Here is a 19588-nt window from a genome sequence, read left to right as displayed (position 1 = left end):
CTAAAAAGATTACAAATCAATAAATAAAAAATTGAGTCTGTTCGAATCACGTATTACAAAGTTAACAACTTAAAAGAATATTATATTTGAAGAGAAATAAAATCGAGAAAAACAAACTACTTTGGATAACATCTTAATGGGGTTATTAAAGTTTCTACAAGCTCCAAGTTATTACACCCGCTGCAACAATAAAACCATAATTTTCAACTCACATTCTAAAATTTAATGGCTAACAACGACGACACTAATTAGTAAAATTAACAATTATAAATTCAATTGTTTAAATGCTAAAAGAAGCCAACGCATGTACACCACAGGGAGTACATTTAATACAGACTAACATGCCGGATGAACTCAATGAATCCGGCGAATGTCTCCTTGCAGACGTGTATGATGTCAAACGAGGCCACGTGGAATTCATCACCGGGCAGCTCGACCGTGTAGGACAAGGGTATGCCCAAGTTGCCATAGGCAAAGTCATCCAGACTGCCAGAAGCCTCGTACAGTATGGAAGCGGAGGTGCCGATGGTGTACCGAGTTCCGCGATATCTGGTGATTTGGTTGGCGGCCCGTTGCGCCACCGCGCGCAATGTGCCCACAGTGGGTGGCACTGTGTTTCTGTATAGGATAAAATGGGTGTGAAACTTAAAAAACGCTCAGATACAATGCCAGGCGAAAAATATTCACTTTTTAATTGCTTTTAGCAATTAATTGAAAAGTAAATTGAATTTCTTTTTCCAAGCAGAGCCGCTCAACAGCCCAAAAATACAAAAATAAAAACAGAAAAACAAGAACAACGAAAAATAAAAAAGAGAAATATCCGTGAACACCTACTTCGCATAGCCGTAGGGATAAAAAATGAATTTGCCGAATGAGTGCACATCCAGGCTGAGCTTCACACGATGACGATTGAATTGCAGATAGCGCACCACCGCCGATGTTTCCGGCTCCGAATTTGGTGACGTGCCCGAATAGACCTCCGAGCAGAGCTGGTTTTTTTTTTCATGAAAATCGTATTCATATAATGAAGGTCAAAGTCAAATTGGACAACAGGTTGCTTACATTCTGACTGGCGCCCTGATAGTTCCAGTGATTGCCAAAATTACGATTGATATCCACACCGGTGCAGGAGTGTCCAACGAAGCGACGGCGATTCTTACGCCAAAAGCGATCCTAAAAGTAGTTGAATTCGAAAATTATGAATATTATTAGTGGAAGTAATTGATTTATTTATATATACATACATATACGATCTTGAGATTAAGATTTCGCTAAGCAATCTATCGATTAAGATTACTATTCAATACGATTACTTGGGTTTCTTTCTTCTAGTAATCATATTTCTACTACTTTCTTATCATAGCGTTGAAATATATTACTTACCGTTGTGTGTGTGTATTCATAGCCATCTGGATTAACGAGCGGCACTAGGAATATCTCCACATCATGGAGAACCCGCTGGAAAGCGCGCAAATTGCTAAGCAGCTCATAGGCCAGGTAGAGTACCGTCTGGCTCGTAATCCACTCCCGTCCGTGGGCAGCTGCCTGAATGTAGGCCACTCGGCGAGGACGCACTCGCTGATTCAGCGAAATCGAGAGTCCGGCAATGTGGCGACCCTCGTTGGAGCGCCCCAGCGATTCGTAGCGACAGAACTGTGGATAGCGCGACGCGAGTCCACTCATGAAGCTGAGAATCTCATTATAGCGTGGATAACGGGAGAAGAAGCCGCGGGCCTGGCGACGCTGACGGTTGTGGGGACGCTGCGATTCGCAATCACCCGAATGGCACTCGTCCACATCATCATCGGGGTAGGTGCTGTTGCCTTCCAGCGATGCCATCAGATCCATCAGTGGCTGTGTCTGATATTGGACACCCAACTGCGACAGACGCGACTCGAACTGTGCCTTCCGCTGTGGACCCACTGTCAGCACGGACATGTTGCGGGTGAGTAACCAAAAGTCCACTTCAGTATCATTTGTCTGCAGATCGACCATATAGTGAAAAGCGCTGTCATCGTCATGCTGCACCGTGTACTTCGTATATCTGGAAGAATATAATTGACAATTGTTATTAACATTTACAGCTCTCGTCATTCGTCTTATAAATCCAAATCGTAGCTCAAATTATTCTTCTCTTTTCACCATTCAATAATAACATATATTTAACAATACAGATTTCTTAATTTGCTATGAACTCTAACATTATCTTTGTTCAAAGTTCAACACTCCCATAACAAAAAATAATACAAAAAAAAAGCGTCGAAATGGTATCATCAGGTCTTAAAATGGTTGCTTACTAAAACGTGGCTGCTTACTAAAACGTGGTTGCTGACCAAGCTGTATCTATGTGCTAGTCGAATCTAGCCGGTTTATATACATTCCCAAATTAGTTTGGGTATAAAATTTTATGTATTTCTAACAAATTGTCTGAGTTTGTGATTGATTGATTGATCGAGCAATGGGTAAAACCATTTACATGCAATTAATGCTAGCCAATTTGTAAATATTGTAAATATCTAATTAAAAATTCGAAAGAAAAAAAACCCAAAATCAATTGCAACACATAGACACATACGCTGTGTATGTCTTCAGGCTAATTGGACAACAAAATTTATTTGTGGCGCCCAAAAAAAAAGTACGAGTTGTTGATTCACAAATTGATGCAGACAGTCTCGTTCTCGATGTCGTCGCCTGGCCAATTGGCGTTTTGCCACCTCGCATGAATTTGTGGCCAATTTGTCATTTCACAAAATTCCACAACAAGATGAAGATGAAGCAACGAGCAACAGGCTACTACAGACTACTGAAAACCCATGCATATTCATCATGTGCAACGGTACTGGATGCGGGGGTGAGTAGATTGAGAGAAGCATGAGGAATTAGTAACTAAAACAAAACAGAAGACAATGACGTGGCTAATCACGTGTGGCATCAGTCGACAGCGGCATACAATGAATGAAACATATATAATTTAATTCAACGCCCGTCAACAATATTTATGTTTATACCTCTTTCACAGCAACAGAAACAGCATGCGAAGAGTGGTTGAAAAATACAAATAATGATAAAACCGTAGGCGGCAACGGATTTTTGTTTTTTTTTATTCATTTTTACATAACTATACTGTCTATATGAGATTAGTATTTTTTCTTTTTAATTTTAATTAGTTTTGTTTGTAATTTTCCAAAAAAAATTATAAGCAAATGAGGAGCTATTGTTGTACGCTGATTTCAATCAGCTGCAGTCGTCGGCCTTGTCTAAAATATCTATATACAAAATATCTATATATATACATAGATATTTAGGTATATTTGCATATTAAACATCTATTTTTGAAAACATATTGTGCCGAAACAGCAATAAAATTAACAAAAACGGAAGGAAGCAAACGTTTTACGTGCTAATTAAATATCGAGTTGATGTTTTACGTTCGTTTTTTCATTTTCATTTCCATTATGCTGTATACTATATGCATCCATCACACATACGCCGCGTATATGCCCCTCAAACAGCAGCTGAGACAGACAGCATACAATTTGAGCTGACATCTTTGGCAAACACTTGTACAGCGATCTGTTGGCATTTACATATTATTGTTGCTGGTATCCATCGCTAATGGAATCTCAGTCATGGGCGCGTGCTTGGGTTATGTTTTTCTAAGTACGCCTGAACTGGGCAAACGTTTAGTCCAAGTGCTAATGCCAATGGCAACCATTAATTATCTGGCAATGACAATCGTTTCTATCAACACGTTCATGTTTGTCTATGTCAACAAATCATTGGTTGTCAAAAGAGTTCCTAAAACACGTTGCTTAATACAACAATTGTTTGATTCATCGCCAGATGCAACGCAAATAAGACATTATTGATCAAATCTAGCTACTGCACTTCAAGAGTCAATTGATATTACAAATGATTATTCAGCTTATATTTAATTCAAAATCGATAACTCTAATATTTTTAAGTCGAATAATAATTTATTTTTATTTTTAGCAAACACTATTACGTTTTTTTGAACAGAGTCAGGCACGAGCTCTTAATCGTAGTAGCTCTTTCAAATTATTAAAAATTATTGAACAAAATATATATATATACATACATAAAATCATCATCAATCATGTTTGAGAAACTAAAAGAATTAATTATTAAGTGGGGTTCCACATTGTATCGTAACGCGTTACTCGCTTCCATTTTGGCAATACCGTATTTAACATTTAAATGCCAGCTAAATAAATTGTCCACATTCGATATTTGTGTGATGTATCTTTGTATAACACTTGGATCTATCAACTATCTGAGGCGCGAAATCCGTCGATTGTAACTGATCCAACAAGTGAGCTTTTGAAGTGATGGACAAATAATAAGAATCGTAAACCCGTTTACCAACTAGCCGGCAATCATTGAACCAAAACTTAATTTTGAAATTCACAAAAAAAGAAATAATAAAATACAAAAAAATCGAAATAAAATCAGTGCTTAAAAGCTCTAAGTGAGCTGTCTGATTGGTGTGCTTATTACTTAATAAAAATATGAAAATAAATTTATATATATATATATTGTGTTAATTACCCTTCATAGCCAGCCAAATTGTTGGAGCTGCTGGAGTACGCCAAGCGGACAGAGCCGAGACAGAGCAGTAAACTACACACGATTTTATAACACATTTTGTGCACTTAACAATTGGCCACAGCTGCTGCTCGTATTTGTTGTATCTTTTTGTTTGTTTGTTTTTTTGGGTTGTGTGGAATTTACACGTTATGTATTTAAATATGCAGCTGAGCTGTGTGGCTGCAGCACAGATTCACTGGATTTCTTTATGCTTTGTAATTTTATGTTGTATCTTTTCTTTTGTTACTTGCACGCTGCACTTGAAAAGAGTTATGTAATAAATTCACAAAAACCCAACTGCATGGATTTAAGTTCAGTTAAGTTATGCTAAACTGAACGCAGACCGCTTCGTGTGTTTCATCTCCGTTTCGGCCAAAGACTGTCGAGCAGCTTAAAGCGCGGCTGAGAAAGAAGACGCGTTGCCAAAGCCAAAAACCCGAAAAAAATATATTTCTGTAGCGTTTTATTTGTATGATTTTTATACGTATATATATTTTTTTTTTAGAAATGTGAGTGTCAAGGTCGGTGCGGCGTTGCGGTCCAGTCTCTCCAAATGAATGATCTGTGGCCAGTTTCGAAGTGAAGACTTCAAAATCAAAAACGCCTTGTAAACGCGTCACGAGACAAAATGCGGAAAGCGTTATTTATTCCAAGAGGTTCACGGCACGCGTCGATTTTAAATGCATACATCTTTCGATAAGAATTTGTTATGTTCTTTCTAATTAATTATTTTTGCATAATTTATGCAAAGCTCAAATTAATGCTTTATTTTTTAATGAATTTTTTTTATTTTCTCTAAAAGAATTGGTTGTGCCTTTGTTTTTTTTTTTTTGCTTTTTATAAACTAGTTTGGTTAATTTGATCACTTTTTGTTGAGTTCTTTTGGGTCTAGTTCAATAATGATTACTCTTTCATGCCGTTTGTATCCGCGTGTCGCTGGTCTTAAAGCAATTCTGAAGCCGTTACTTGTTTGTTTACTGGTTTTTATAGAAGAACTTGACTTATACATACGTATGTGTGATCTTTGCTGTAGCGTGATGTGTGTGTGTGTGTATGTCTTATGCTTTGGGCCAACTTTGCACATTGTCTTCCTAATGTCACGGTCTGACATGGTGATAAAGAGCCGCCGGCAATTTGAATAGGGGCAAATGACAGAATCCTGTTCTAGTCGAATCGATTTGAAAAAGTTTACGAAATCAAGATGCGCTCAAAGAGCTAATTTTGCAGCTGTTAGCCAGGCTTAATTCGAGTAGTGAACTATTGATTTCATTATGGCGCGTGCAAGGTCAATTTGTCGAACATAGCCGGAAGCGATATTATACTTTATGTTGCCACTCTAAAAACAAAATACTTGTGGTCCATTACAGTTACCGCAACGAGCCGAAGAAGCAGCTGCTGATGAGACCATTAAAGATAACCAAAGATAAACGTAAAAAATCATGTCTGGTTTGAGTTCATTAAAACATTAAGTATTTGTTTGCCCCATGCATAAATAGATTGACTAATTTGTAAATGGCTCAACGTCATGGCTAACAGAAGCCATTCACAAACTCATCATCGAAGTATCCGTTTTCCACTCTTCGGATGACATGTCTCTCATTTATCTGCGCGTTAGTTATTTTTTTTGTTTGTTTTTGTTTTTTTGTTGTTATAATCTTAAATGTTTCGGTTATTATAACACTTGAGTGCCGCTTTGGGCACTTCCGCTTGACCAGCGATTATTTTATCGACTGCTACAGATCAATATGTGTATACAATCGTAGGAGTCATCGAGGCACTCGTTGTCCAATCTATTAAGATGGTTAAAGTTAACCACTTCCGGAGCTCCAAAACATCATATGTATGTATGTATATGCTCTAATTTGCAATTTAAATGAATGCCATCTGCATTATTTAATGGCTCTGTCGCTCATCTAGCTGATTTAACTTTGAAGACTCGTTTTAAGTTCTAAATCACCCAAAACTAACTAACTCGAATCTCAGGGCATTCAACTTTTCTTCTTGACTGCTTAGTCTTAAAAAGTCTCGACTCACACATCATTATTATTTAATAATCTCATTATCTTACAATACATACCTATCGCAGATTGCTCACCGGCATGTTGAAGACTGTTTTTACACCCTGTACCATTAAATGTTTATAACAAAAATAATATAAATGCAAATAAAACTGAAACTCTTTTAGAAATCGGTTTCTAATTTTTTTTTTTCATTTCAATTGGTCAGAAATATATACAGAATTATTTAGAATACAGGGTATGTTCTATTTAGACAATTTTTACACAATTAATCCTATCGTATTTTACCTATTTTTTTTGTTTTTGGTCATTGTCAACTCCCCAATCAACATATAAAAAAGCCCTCCAAGCCACAAACTACTTTGTCTTGCGACCTTAACCATGAAAATAATCTTCAGGCACACGAACTAAAATTAAATTATTGTTTAGGAAGAATATGTGAAAGAGACTAAAATGAGTTGTAAGCAGGGTCTCTACTATTATTATAGACATGTTAAAAAGAAACAAAACAAAAATCAATATCAAAGACATGATATTCAACAGCTGCTGCCAAAGACATTGTGCCAGTGGGTTAATTAAGACCGCATGAAATGTTAACTGTCTGTCATATCTACGTGTACAGAATCAGCATTACTTTATACATCATCCGATTATGGCAAATTGCATTGCAAACTTAAATTGCCATGTCAAACAGATTGCATAAATATTCATTGTTCCATATATCCTGATGTTGTTGTCCTTTGTTGAGGCAGGTTTGTTGCACAGCAACCTCACAACTTTTGCTTTGCATTTTGTTTGGCATAATTGCTGGAATTTCGTTAATTTGTAGCCAGTTTTATGCTGCCAAACATTTTGTCATCAAGTCCACAAAAAAAAAAAAGACAAAGAGCAAAACAAAGCTCAAAGAGAACAACGACAACTGGGAACATTTAGCCCTTTTATTTTAGCCAGCATGCTAATGACATAATGTGCATACTTCAGAAACGCCCCCCTGACGGAACCAAACTGACTGGCAACCTGTCTGGGCCTTTGCGTGTCTATGCAATGTAGCGGCAGCAAAAAAACTAGGAAATAATTTTAATGTATTACAGGAAGTTCTTGCCTATCAACTATCAACAGGGAATGATCGGAAAGTTGCTGCTAATAAACCAAACCAGAAAAGATATTTCCAACCAAACGAAAATCTTCAAAACTAATCAGACATTTTAAAGATACAATTTTGGCTGACAGTTGAGCATAACAAAGATTTGTCAAATGTCATCAAAATTTCTACAGCACCAATATGCGCACACAGCTTAGAATTTACAGGGTACGCATTATGTAGTTACGAGCATAGCATAGCCAGACGTAAATATATGGCAGTCACTGTGTCAGAAAGTTGACTAAAGGACCGTTAAATGAAAATCAACACGAACCTTGTTTTTGTATAAATCAACTGGTTGCGTCGCAAACGATATTCCTATAAATGCATTCATATGTATATGTAACAACATTTAAATATATATATATATATGTATGTATACATATGTACATTTATCTGCTCCGACTGTTCCGACCCCGAACTTTTGACTTTTGCGTTGACATGACGTTTGTCGGGCACAAAATTACACTGTGCAACACAACTAAAAGTTGAGTACCAATTACAGATTTTGATGGCTTAAGAATTTCTAGATACTGAAAAGGTTATGACATATTTTCAATTTTGTGGTCTTTAAGATAGGATATAGTATCAAATAAGGGTTCTTCCAAAGGACAATTTAGTTGAAAAAAATATATAAAATTAATTGCTAATCCAAATCCGAAATTTCTAGATTCTAAAACAGTTTTGACATATATTTTTCAATTAAACCCTATGCAAATATAAAGCATTTGCTTACAACTTTTGTGGTCTTTAAGATAGGATATAGTATCAAATAAGGGTTCTTCCAAAGGACAATTTAGTTGAAAAAAAATATGAAATTGATGCGAAATATAATGAATTTTATTTCTGAAATTAAACTGAATTTTTTGTCGAAGAGATCCACAACCCTTCGCTGTAGCATAGTGTTTTTTAGAGGCAATCTCCAAAATGAATTTTATGCTTAAAGGCCTGTCCCTTAGACCAGCTACAACTGCTCCGTTTCCGGGACGGCACGCCAATATTGGAGCGTCGCTTCCTTTTTTTTTTTTATTTGCATAGCACGTGCCTGCGCTTGTAGCTATATACATACATCCTGTAGGCCTGTCCACCAGGTAAGCGATTCCCTCCATTCCATAGGCCAAGTCTGACATTTAGCATATTTGCGTTTTGTGGCAGCCAGTTGCAGGCCAGCCAGAAGGACAGCGGGAATACAAATCCAATTCCGCATTACAAGCCTGCCGTGCCCAACTTATTAAACGTTGTCGCTGTCCCAATTTACCCTAAATGCGAACTCTCTCTCTCGCTTTGCCTGTGGAAGAACGCCCACGCTATGTGGGATGTGGCATTCTGGCAGTCTGGCACTGTGGCACTGTGGCAGTGTGCCACTTTTCGCTGCTCCGTCTGTTTTTTTTTTTTTGCTTTTATAATGCATTGTTGATAAAAACTCCAACTGGCAATCCGTTTGGATCGCACAATGGCAGACAGGCCCAAGGGGCTCGCACGTCTCGTCCTCGCCGAGCAACTGCTCCAAGTCGAGCACCAGGTGAGAATTTTTCCCTAGCAGGCTTTCGAAAATTCAAACAGCTCCCAGCTGCAATGAAAACATAAAAAAAGAAATTATTTAATACTCCACTTTGTTGTCAGTTGTGAGAAAAAAATCAAATTAAAATTTATAGTAACATTTTTGCGCATTGTTTTTCTCTTTTTCCAATTTCCCAATTAAAACCTCCCATGGTAATTCTCAAAATTAAAAATGCAATCGACAAACAAAATAAAACGCAACAAGAAGGCAAAAGCGCGTGCTGGCCAAAAGGTGACCATCAATGCAGTGCCCCAAAACAAGGCCGTAAGGCGACTGGTCATACCGCGTCCGGACGTGTTGCACACGTATCTGGAGTATGGACAAATTAATCAGTATTTGGAATATATAGTGCATCGCTATTCGAACTTCGTTAAGCTCTACACGCTGGGCATAACGCACGAGAAGCGAGAAGTGCGCGCAGTGGAAATTAATTGGATGAATCCCAATAATACCGAACTGCCAATCACGATGCGTATGCAGGCGGCCAAACAGTCTGAGCTGCAGAAGCTCAGCGGCGTCAAGGGTCCCTCCGTGCTGATGGGCGAAAAGAATCGCAATGTCATCTTCATTGAGGCGGGAACACATGCACGCGAATGGATCACGGTGAGCACCAGTCTCAATTGCATTTACCAGCTGACGGAGCGATATACTCGCAACATTGAGATGCTGCGCAATCTGCGTTTCATTATTGTGCCACTGGTGAATCCCGATGGCTACGAGTACTCACGCACCAAGGTAAATCAGAATCAAGCAAAGATGACTCCAGCTATTTAATTACTCTGCTCGAATCCTTTGTAGAATCGCAACTGGCGCAAGAATCGACGACCGAACAAGGCGTCCAAAATTGTGGGCACCGACTGCAATCGCAACTATGACATTTTCTGGGAATGCGGACCGACGCGCACCAATCGCAACACGTACAAGGGGGAGCGACCCTTCTCCGAGCCGGAGACGCGTGCCATGCGCACCATTCTGGACAGCCTTGCGCCGAATTTGTTGTTCTTTTTGTCGCTACACTCGTACGGCCAGAGCATCATGTATCCCTGGGGCTATTCACGCGAGTCGCCATACTATTGGCGCGAGCTGCACACGCTGGCAACTGCCGGACGCACTGCGATCAAGACGTACAATGGCCGCGAATATCGCACGGGTAGTATTAGTGGCCTGACCAAACGCACCATTGCCGGCTCCGTTGTGGATTATGTTTACGGTGTGCTGAAGACGCCCATGGCTTTGGTAATGGAGCTGCCATCGCGTGAACTTGGCTTTCAGCCGCCCGTCGAGATGATCAGTCAGATTGGCCATGAGAGTTGGTTCGGCATACGCGAGATGTGCAAGAATGCGTTCGATTTGCGCCAGATCATCAGGCGAGATGAGGAGCCCAATGCGCCCAAGCCACCGAGTCACAAAGAGCTGGGCGCCGGCGATAATCAGTCTGACGTTCTCCCGACTAATGCTAACGAGGATAAAAAGAAGTCACCGATCCGAAAGAAGCTCAAGAAACGCGCCAAGCGCACGCTGCTCACACAGCACGCGGACATTCTTGAGCTGCAGAAGAGGCACATGCAAAATGCTTTAATGCCGAGGAGGGCGATGACGGCGCCACTGGCTGGAACACGTTCTGGAAGAGGCGATGTGTAGCATTGTCGACCATGATTCCAAGGTTGTGTGTGTGTGTTTATATGTATCCGAATTATATAAATTATATACGTATATATAAAGTATTTGGCAATTGAGCTGGGCTTGGTCCCAAATTTTATTTCGCTTGGGCATTTTTATTTTGTGTGTATGAGTTTGATTCCATTGTGATGGGTATTTGTACATATTTTATTAAATTCAAATGAGGACCATGTGGAATATGCCTGTGTGTGTGGATCCGTGTGTGTGTATGTGTGTGTGTGTGTGGATGATTTCTTAAATACTAGTACAACAGTGCCAAGCGCCGAGATTGTGTTCACTTCGCCTCGAACGGCGGTATACGTGGTGCAGCATATTTCTGACGCAGCTTCTCATACACCTTGCGATCCTGTCAAGAAAATAAGTCACTTTAGCCCGAGTTACGGAAAGATGGATAGTATATATGAGCTTACCTGCTCGCTAACCGAGGGACGCAGTTGCTTGAGAGCCTCCTCGAAATGCTGTTTGCGTACGCACAAATCATCCACATTGGTATCACCATTGTTGAGCGAGTGGCGCAGCGAAAACATCGAAGCCTGTTTAACCAAGCCAGCCAAATCGGCGCCTGTATAGCCATCGGTCTTAGCGGCCAACTCATTTAGATCCACATCCTCAGACAGCACGGGACGCTTGCCATTCTAAATTGGTAACAAAATATGGCTTACTGAGTGAATCTTAAAGAATCCTTAACTACTTACCTTGGTGGTGGCTTTGAGTATGTCAACACGCTCCTGTTCCTGTGGCAATCCCACATACAGTATGGTGTCCAAGCGGCCCGGCCGCAAAATGGCTGGATCAATAATGTCCGGGCGATTAGTGGCCGCCAAAATATAAACACCCTTGCGCTCCTCAACGCCATCCATTTCGGTCAGCAGCTGGTTGACGATGCGCGTACCCGAATTGTTGCCATCGCCACCATCCGAGCGCTTGGGGCACAGCGAATCGAACTCATCGAAGAAGATGACACATGGCGATGAGTTGCGAGCACGCTGGAAACAAGCGCGCACCGCACGCTCACTCTCGCCCACATACTGCGAAAGCGGTCAGAAATCCATTAAAGAAAACCTCAGGTGGGGATCAAGTTCAAGTTGAAGCACTCACCATGTTCATCAGTTCGGGTCCTTTGACGGAAATGAAATTAATGCCCGCCTCGTTGGCAATGGCCTTGGCCAGCAGTGTTTTGCCACAGCCAGGCGGTCCACAGAGAAGCACACCCGATGGTGCCTCCAGGCCGAGGCGTGCCAACATCTCGGGATACTTGACGGGCGCCAGCACAGCTAGCTTCAGCTCCTCGCGTATGTCATTCAACGAGCCAATGTCATCCCAGGTGGTGTCCGGCACCGTGATGAAGCCTTCACGCTTTGCCGATGGCTGCATCACTTTAATAGCGGCCGTAAAATCATCCAATGTTAAACAGAAATTGGGATCAGCAAATTCCTCGGGCGGATTGTCCAGGAAATTTGTCAACTCGGCCAATGTGGGCTCGTAGAAATCATCGGATAGTATCGGCGATTTGGCACTTGAAATTGGTTGTTTCTCCGACTCGTCCTTAGCCGCCGGCAAAACCTCATCTCCAACATCATCATCTTTATCTTCTTTATTATCCACTTCCATGGGTGCTTCGCTGCTCACCTCCTCACTGGCCTTTTCACCATTTGTGGCTTCTACGGGCTTATCGGTTTCCGTGTTTGGCGGCTGCTGCTCCGCCACGGTAGGTGGCGACTTCTCCGGCGCCAATGTCTGCTCCGTCTCCGACGACGTCTGTTCCTTCTGCGACGACGTCTGTTCCTCGTGTTTGTCCTCATTCGGTTCATCGTCATCCAGAGTCACAGTGGTCATGTTCATCTCACTGGCTGCGTGCAGCTCTCGAAACTTTTTCATCGATCTGCGCTTCACGGCAATGGTTGCGGCACGCGAGACCAATGCCAACAGATCGGCGCCCACATAACCCGGTGTCAGTTCAGCAATTTTATCATAATTCAGTTTTGGATCAATGGACAAACCCTCGCACTGAATGCGCAAGATTTCGCGACGCTCCTTGCGTGATGGTATGTGTATGGCAATTTCATGATCAAAGCGTCCAATGCGACGCAGACCCGGATCTAGAGTGTCCGGACGTGTGGTGGCGCCAATAACAACAACCGATTGCCCAAATTCGGTGGCCTTCAACTGATCCAGGCTGGTAATCAGCTGAGAGACAATGCGACGCTCCATATCCTTGGCAGCCCACTGGCGATTGCCGGCAATCGCATCGATTTCATCAATAAAGAGCACACAAGGCGAATGATCAATTGCCTGCTCGAAGACATCGCGTATGCGCTCCTCCGATTCCCCAGAGATGCCGGCAATCAACTCTGTAGCTGGCACCTCCAACAGCGGCATTTTCAATTGCTACAAACCAAATATTTTAATAAATATAAATAAATTTGATATTTATATATGTATATATTATTATATATTTGCTACTCACGCCGGCAATGGCGCGTGCCAAATAGGTTTTGCCACTTCCTGGCGGTCCATGGAGCAGCAGGCCACGTGACGGCAGCAGACCCAGTTGAAAGTAAAACTCTGGCGATTTGATATGTATAAGCATTTCGCACAGCTCCTTTAAGGTGCCATCCATGCCACCAATATCGCGGAAACTCTCCGAGGAGCGAGACACCTCCAATTCCTTTTTGTATTTGCGCACACGCTGTTGTTGCTGCTGCTGCTGATGTTGCTGATGATGATGCAGCTGCTGCTGGGCCTGCTGCTGTAGAAACTGTTGCTGCTGCTGATATGACAGCAATGGTCCATGATGCGATTGCGTCTCTTTGCGTGGGCCAGCATCGCTATTGCTTTTGCTGAGGCTAGCAGAGACTGCAATGACTGCAAACCAAGAAAGAGAGAACAATTATTATTAGCTGATCAAGTTGTGATAATCCAAGCTCGGTTATTCACATTTCTTGGGCGCCGTTGCTGGAATGGGGCTGTGGTTTGAAGAGCTATAATTTGGCGCGTTGCCTGTTAATAGTTTCAATTATTATCATTGTTGATTCAACTATAATTAGATGTGGCTTAACTGTTGATTGACTTGCCTTTCTTCGGCTGTCCGCCAGCTGCCGATGGAGTCGATTCCAATGGACGCTTCAGCGTTTTCGATGGCATCATATCGCCAATATTAGCGGATGCAGCTGCGGCTGCCAAACTGCCACCATTTGGTGGACTAGCCGAAGGTTCGTCCTCGTTCTCATCGCCACTGGAAATGTCAATTGGTTCGTTGCTGGGTTTTGTTGCTTGTGGTTTTCGAACTGGCTGATTGGTGTACAGGCCATGCATTAAATTATTCATTATGCTGTTGGTGGCTGGTGTGTCCGCTTCCTCAGATAAATAGTCTTCCTCTTCGTCTGAGCTGGTCGCCTTATCTAAGTTATAACTGTCAGAAACAATCGAGAACGCTGAAAAACAAACAATTGTAAATATTTTATAAGTCTTTTGCACATATAAATACATAACAGATATCAATATTATCGCATAGAATTAATGACAAACACAAGTTTCTACATTATCAATATTATGCAAATTCTGAGCGATTCTAGTGAAATGTTTGCGTTTCTTTCCCGAATTGATAACAATAAATGCTGGCATAACAATTCCTATTGGCATGCATACATGTATATATTTAATGTTATTCGCCATGTGTCTCAAATATAATTCGACTAAGGGACAAACTATAAAAAATGGATTGCATTTTTACATTGCATTGCGGAAGTCTGTTTTTATTATTTATTTTTTTGGTGGCGTCATGCGCAGAAACTTTTGTAATATTTACTTTTCACTTTACCTTGATGCACCAGTTGTCGGAATGGGCCAAATTTGCGACGAGAATATTCGGGATATTTGCGCATCAATTCTTTGGTCATCTGCTTCACATCCAAATACGTCTCGTCAATGTGCTCCTCCAAATACTTTCGACAATAAAACAAAATTACGATTATAATTAGTCTGTCAAAAACTAACCTTGCTTTTGTTTTTTTCTTTGCTTTTTATTCTTTGGTTGCATATTGTTAGCCGGCTACAGCCTGGCTAAAATTTTGGTTGAGTTATTTGCGATTGTGGTTATTTTTTTTTACCTGCTTCACACGATTGGTTATCAAGTGGTCGTGTAACTGTGGTTTAATTTTCTTCATATTCTGTGTGGGCAAATTTAGAACTGCCAAAATCCACACGAGAATGAATTCGCGTTAACTGCTACAAAATACGACGCCGACGCCAATAAAAAAAAATAAAAAGAAGCGGCAATTGCCAGTCACACAATGAATCTCATCCAACTATCGCAAGAAAGATTCACAACACTTTAACCGGTAGGCATTTAAAGATTTCTGGGAGACAACAAAAGGTGTTTTCCGTTTATTTCTATTTTTTGCTTACTTTCAAAAATATTAAAGTTAGAGCACATGTGTGTACGCTTCAGCAAAAGTTATTTAAAAGAATGAACAAGACCCTATTCAAATATTTATTCGACAGCTGTGATTGTCACCGGATCACACATCCAACTGATTGCAATATAGTATTAAAATACTAATATCGATAAAAATGCGTATATCGATGACTGCAGTGCGGGCAATTTGAATTTAATAATGTCGATTACTTTCCACAATTGAAAATTAAATTTATTGGATTTTTGTGCATTCAACAAAAACTTTGTAACTTATGACTAAATAACTTAAATAAAGTTGTTGTACATGCTTAGAATTATATAATAATGCATTAGTCTTTAATAATAATAAAACTAAACTGAACGGAATGAGGATTATCTTCATCATCCTGCTGATGAACAATTATAGTAGAACTTCATGTAACTACTAATATATATATATATATTTATTAATATGTATATATATATATATATTAATATGTATATATATATATATATATATATATATATATATATAAAAATATGTATATATATTAATTCAATGTTTTTAAATCAAATATGTTATTTACCTAAAGAGAAGTGAGGGCTTGCTGTGCAGAGTTGAGACTACCCGGAAGGCACTACGAGTGTGTTATTATAGTAGATAATACAGATATACAGGTGCTGCTGCTGCTGCATGTGAGAAAAGTATTCAAATAACAATTCATGTAAAAATTATCAGTCGGTGTGTGTTTGTTTTTGTGTTTTTGTTTTTCCGTAATCTCTTTTTGAAGAACGACGATAAAGAAATAAGAATTTTGAATCCTGTTTTGGAAGACTCGACAATCAGCAAAATCAATCACAGCACCTTCTTCTCCGTCAAAGGTGTTCTCAAATCATTATTTATCAGCGTTTCCGCCGCAACGCCACCATCGGCAAAAGGATTGACGCCGGCATCAATCGATGTCCCCTTCTGCTGCTGCTGCGGCACTGAAGGAGACGCTATTGTGCTGAGCAGCGATTGCGTCGGTGACAAATAATTGGAGACACTTGTATGCATATGATTTCGTGAGTCCAACTCGGAGTTGCCAAACATGAACCACGATGATTTGCCCGACGCAAACGCAATCTTCGACAACCAAAAGCTTTGAAAGATTGAGCGGATTTCGTCCTTGAAACGGACTAACTGTTGCAGCAGCGCATCAATAAGTGAGCCAGGCGTATCAAACTCATTGGGTATGATGCCATCCACCGAATTCTCAAAATAACTGAACATCGGAAACCAGATGCGGGTGCGTGTCGAATCGCTTTGCATGAGAGCCTGCAATAGGTTTAAGGATTAATATTAAGATTAAAAAGTGAATCGTTAATGGAACTTGCCCGATTGTTGGCCAGTGTATGATAGTACAGAAACAGACGGGATGTTATATAGAACGCAACAAAGACATCGATCGAATAATGCTCATGGGCAGCCAGTATAAAGAAGATGCCAAACATGTTCAACAGCCAGGTCAACGTGTGCAGAAAGTAAAGATTCCGTGGCGTATCTGCAAGAATTGAAATGGAATTAATATCCACCTATACTTATATATAATTATTAATATAGATCTACGCACATTCCGTGATGAAAAAGTTAAGCAGCGTTAGGGCGACAGTATGACCGCTAAACATATAATCGCCACACGTGCGCACACCCTGTATGGACATGCCCAGTCCGCTCCAGATTCGATAGGCACGCGTCATCCGTATAACCAATGCGCCAAATACATCCACATTCGGATCATCTATGGCAAAATCTTTCTGATTACACTGCAAATGGGTGCCGGGCACACTGAGCGATGTGATTAGCATGGTCACACAGCGCAGCAGAAAAACGGTGCCGGCCAGTGCAAAGAAGCGACGCAACAACACCATTCGATACTTGTGAAAGATGAGCACAAAGAACCACACGGAGAACAGCAGCGATCCCGTTATTTCGCACATATTAAATGCCCACGGGATGTGAGGCACATTATCAAGAAAGATATCGGGTAACGGTGGATATCGTTTCATATCGGGCACACGCTCATGCACAATCACCATCACAAACGATGTTATCCATGTAACCATAAACGAATACCCTGCAATTGACAAACAAAAATCAAATTAGAAACGTACTTAAAAAACACGAAAGCATGATATAGTCGAGTGAGCTCGACTACGACATACCCTTAAAAAATTAAATTTTTTTTATATATTATATATTTTTAATCAACAAACAACATGAAATAAAATTATCTTTTTACACTTTTGCAAAAAAAAAAAATATTTTATTTTTGTTCTCTTATTTTTCTACTGTTACTCAACTCGTTGTTGCTGATCAAAAATATATAAACTTTATGGGGGCGGATGTGCTTCCTTCCGCCTGTTACATACATTTGCACAAACCCATTATACCCTTTTCACACATTTTCAATGGATAAAAATAAACACTATTTGCAAGACATTCAACGAAAATATAAACAAACAAATAAACTTCTCACTTCGCACTTTGTCTACACTTACTAAGAGGGTGTATATATATACATATGTATATATATATATATATATATATATATATATTAAAACCATTATATATATATATATATATATATATATATATATATATATTAAAACCATTATATATATATATATATGTATTGGTTTCAAGTTTAAATTAGGCGGAAAACATGTCTAATGACCCTTATTTCACGTCAGTTGCGCATTACACATAAATATTAATAATAAACAACTAATATTTTAATTGCTTCGAATGCATGACAAACATGATGACACAGTGCAAATGCGCTCTTCTCTTCTAAACAATTTGAAAATTTATACACGCAAAATTACCACACACAATTAAAAAAAACAACAACAAATTCAATAAAATGCAGAAATACAAGAGATAGGAGCAATGCGAGTACGAGCGGGAAGGCAACAAGACGCATGCATTTAAATATGTACACAAACACACACACACAAACATACAGATAACCTCCAAATAAAAATAACAGTGAAGCAATAAAACTGTAACTAAATTCGTAATGAACTTGACAACGCACATATAAATGTATGGTATATAAATCAAATTCCAATTGGACTTATAATTGGAAAGCTGATAACGGGTAAAATGCAAGCTTATGCCAAATGATGACCGATAAGAGACGCCATTGAACGCCCAATTGGATGAGAGAGTGAAATTTGAAATACTCACCTAAACTTATTGCGGTCTTAAAATATTCGGGGGCAACGCAACGTTTGCCCTTCTGCCGGAATGAGTCGCCCTCGTTGACAATGCTCGTATAATCGACGGCGGCTGATGGACAGGGACATGGATCGACAGCAGCCTGCAACAGTGGCAGGCAACAGTTGCCACCAACTGTGGCAAATGAGTGCAAAGCATGTGGCTCCGAATTATGATTAATTGGGTGTCCATGCGTCGACTTCTGATAATAGTCTTGTTGCTGAAGCTCTTGCTGTTCTTGCTGTTGCCGTTTATCCTGCTTCCAGTGCAGCTGCAGCTCAAATACCGTTAGCCAGAACTTTTTCATCTCTCCAATGGTGAGTTTGTAGTTGAGCTTATAGCGCATATCGCAAACATCGCGTTCGGTTAGCGCCAGCAACACTTGGCCATCGATTGCCTCATGACGCAAACAGTCGAGCAGCTCCGTGGAAAAGTGCTCCATGTTGCTGCAGACCCAAAGCTCCACTTCTTCCACATGCCATTGATCGATTTCCAGTATATCTGGAACGTTGGAGCGCATGCAATGCGTTTGCTGTGTTCCATTTCTCGTGTGTTGTTGTTGGTGTTGTTGTTTCAGATCCTGGAATTGGGCATCCGTTTGGGTGGCGGCAATTGTCAGTTGTGCCTTTGCCGGCGATGCCTGCACGGCTGACTCACAAATTTCACCGTCATTGTCGCACATTGTTAAAGCTTTCTATTCTCTCACTCTGATTCTCCCTCTCTCTCTCTCTCTTTCGCTCTCCCTCTCCTTTGGGTATCTAAATTGTACAGATTTCGCGGATTATCAATGGATATTGATAGGTTTTTGTTATATTTCACGAGTGCAGCATTGTAAGCGTCTATCAGCTATTGCGCTTTGCGTATCAGCGACACATAATTTTGCGTTTGTCTTTCCCCAAAAAAAAAACACACACACACAACA

The 19588-nt window shown here is 40.3% G+C and overlaps 4 protein-coding genes across 6 annotated transcripts; 1 reads left to right on the top strand and 3 right to left on the bottom strand.

Annotated features, from left to right (window-relative positions):
* Nucleotides 1–326: 326 nt before the first annotated feature.
* LOC6558111 (carboxypeptidase B) lies at nt 327–4664 on the bottom strand. Its single transcript, XM_001984668.1, has 5 exons — nt 4570–4664; nt 1384–2044; nt 1063–1173; nt 835–989; nt 327–618 (listed from the first exon to the last, which is right to left on the bottom strand). Exons 1-5 carry the CDS (start codon nt 4662–4664, stop codon nt 327–329), a joined length of 1314 nt encoding a protein of 437 aa, XP_001984704.1.
* A 4773-nt stretch (nt 4665–9437) lies between these two features.
* On the top strand, nt 9438–11087 carry LOC6558045 (zinc carboxypeptidase). Its single transcript, XM_001984669.3, has 2 exons — nt 9438–10063; nt 10127–11087. The coding sequence occupies exons 1-2, from the start codon at nt 9500–9502 to the stop codon at nt 10967–10969; spliced, it is 1407 nt and encodes a 468-aa protein (XP_001984705.1). The 5' UTR covers nt 9438–9499; the 3' UTR covers nt 10970–11087.
* Nucleotides 11046–15272, bottom strand: LOC6558843 (nuclear valosin-containing protein-like). Of its 3 annotated transcripts, none has more exons than XM_032734498.1 (9): nt 15118–15256; nt 14829–14952; nt 14068–14442; nt 13946–14008; nt 13476–13873; nt 12107–13396; nt 11704–12036; nt 11419–11643; nt 11046–11354 (listed from the first exon to the last, which is right to left on the bottom strand). In XM_032734498.1, the coding sequence occupies exons 1-9, from the start codon at nt 15172–15174 to the stop codon at nt 11283–11285; spliced, it is 2937 nt and encodes a 978-aa protein (XP_032590389.1). In that variant the 5' UTR covers nt 15175–15256; the 3' UTR covers nt 11046–11282. The 3 variants fall into 3 exon arrangements, with proteins under 3 accessions (XP_032590389.1, XP_032590394.1, XP_032590395.1); XM_032734503.1 differs by having other exon boundaries at nt 14083–14442; XM_032734504.1 differs by lacking the exon at nt 13946–14008 and having other exon boundaries at nt 14083–14442; nt 15118–15272.
* Nucleotides 15273–15928: 656 nt separating this feature from the next.
* LOC6557974 (sphingomyelin synthase-related 1) lies at nt 15929–19576 on the bottom strand. The gene is made up of 4 exons (XM_001984671.2): nt 18637–19576; nt 17018–17521; nt 16782–16948; nt 15929–16722 (listed from the first exon to the last, which is right to left on the bottom strand). The coding sequence occupies exons 1-4, from the start codon at nt 19346–19348 to the stop codon at nt 16261–16263; spliced, it is 1845 nt and encodes a 614-aa protein (XP_001984707.1). The 5' UTR covers nt 19349–19576; the 3' UTR covers nt 15929–16260.
* Nucleotides 19577–19588: the final 12 nt, after the last annotated feature.

Source organism: Drosophila grimshawi, unplaced genomic scaffold, assembly GCF_018153295.1.
Source record: "Drosophila grimshawi isolate 15287-2541.00 unplaced genomic scaffold, ASM1815329v1 contig_44, whole genome shotgun sequence".
Lineage (NCBI taxonomy): Eukaryota > Metazoa > Arthropoda > Insecta > Diptera > Drosophilidae > Drosophila > Drosophila grimshawi.
The sequence above is the reverse complement of the archived record's forward strand: the minus strand, read 5'-3'. Positions and strand labels throughout refer to the sequence as shown.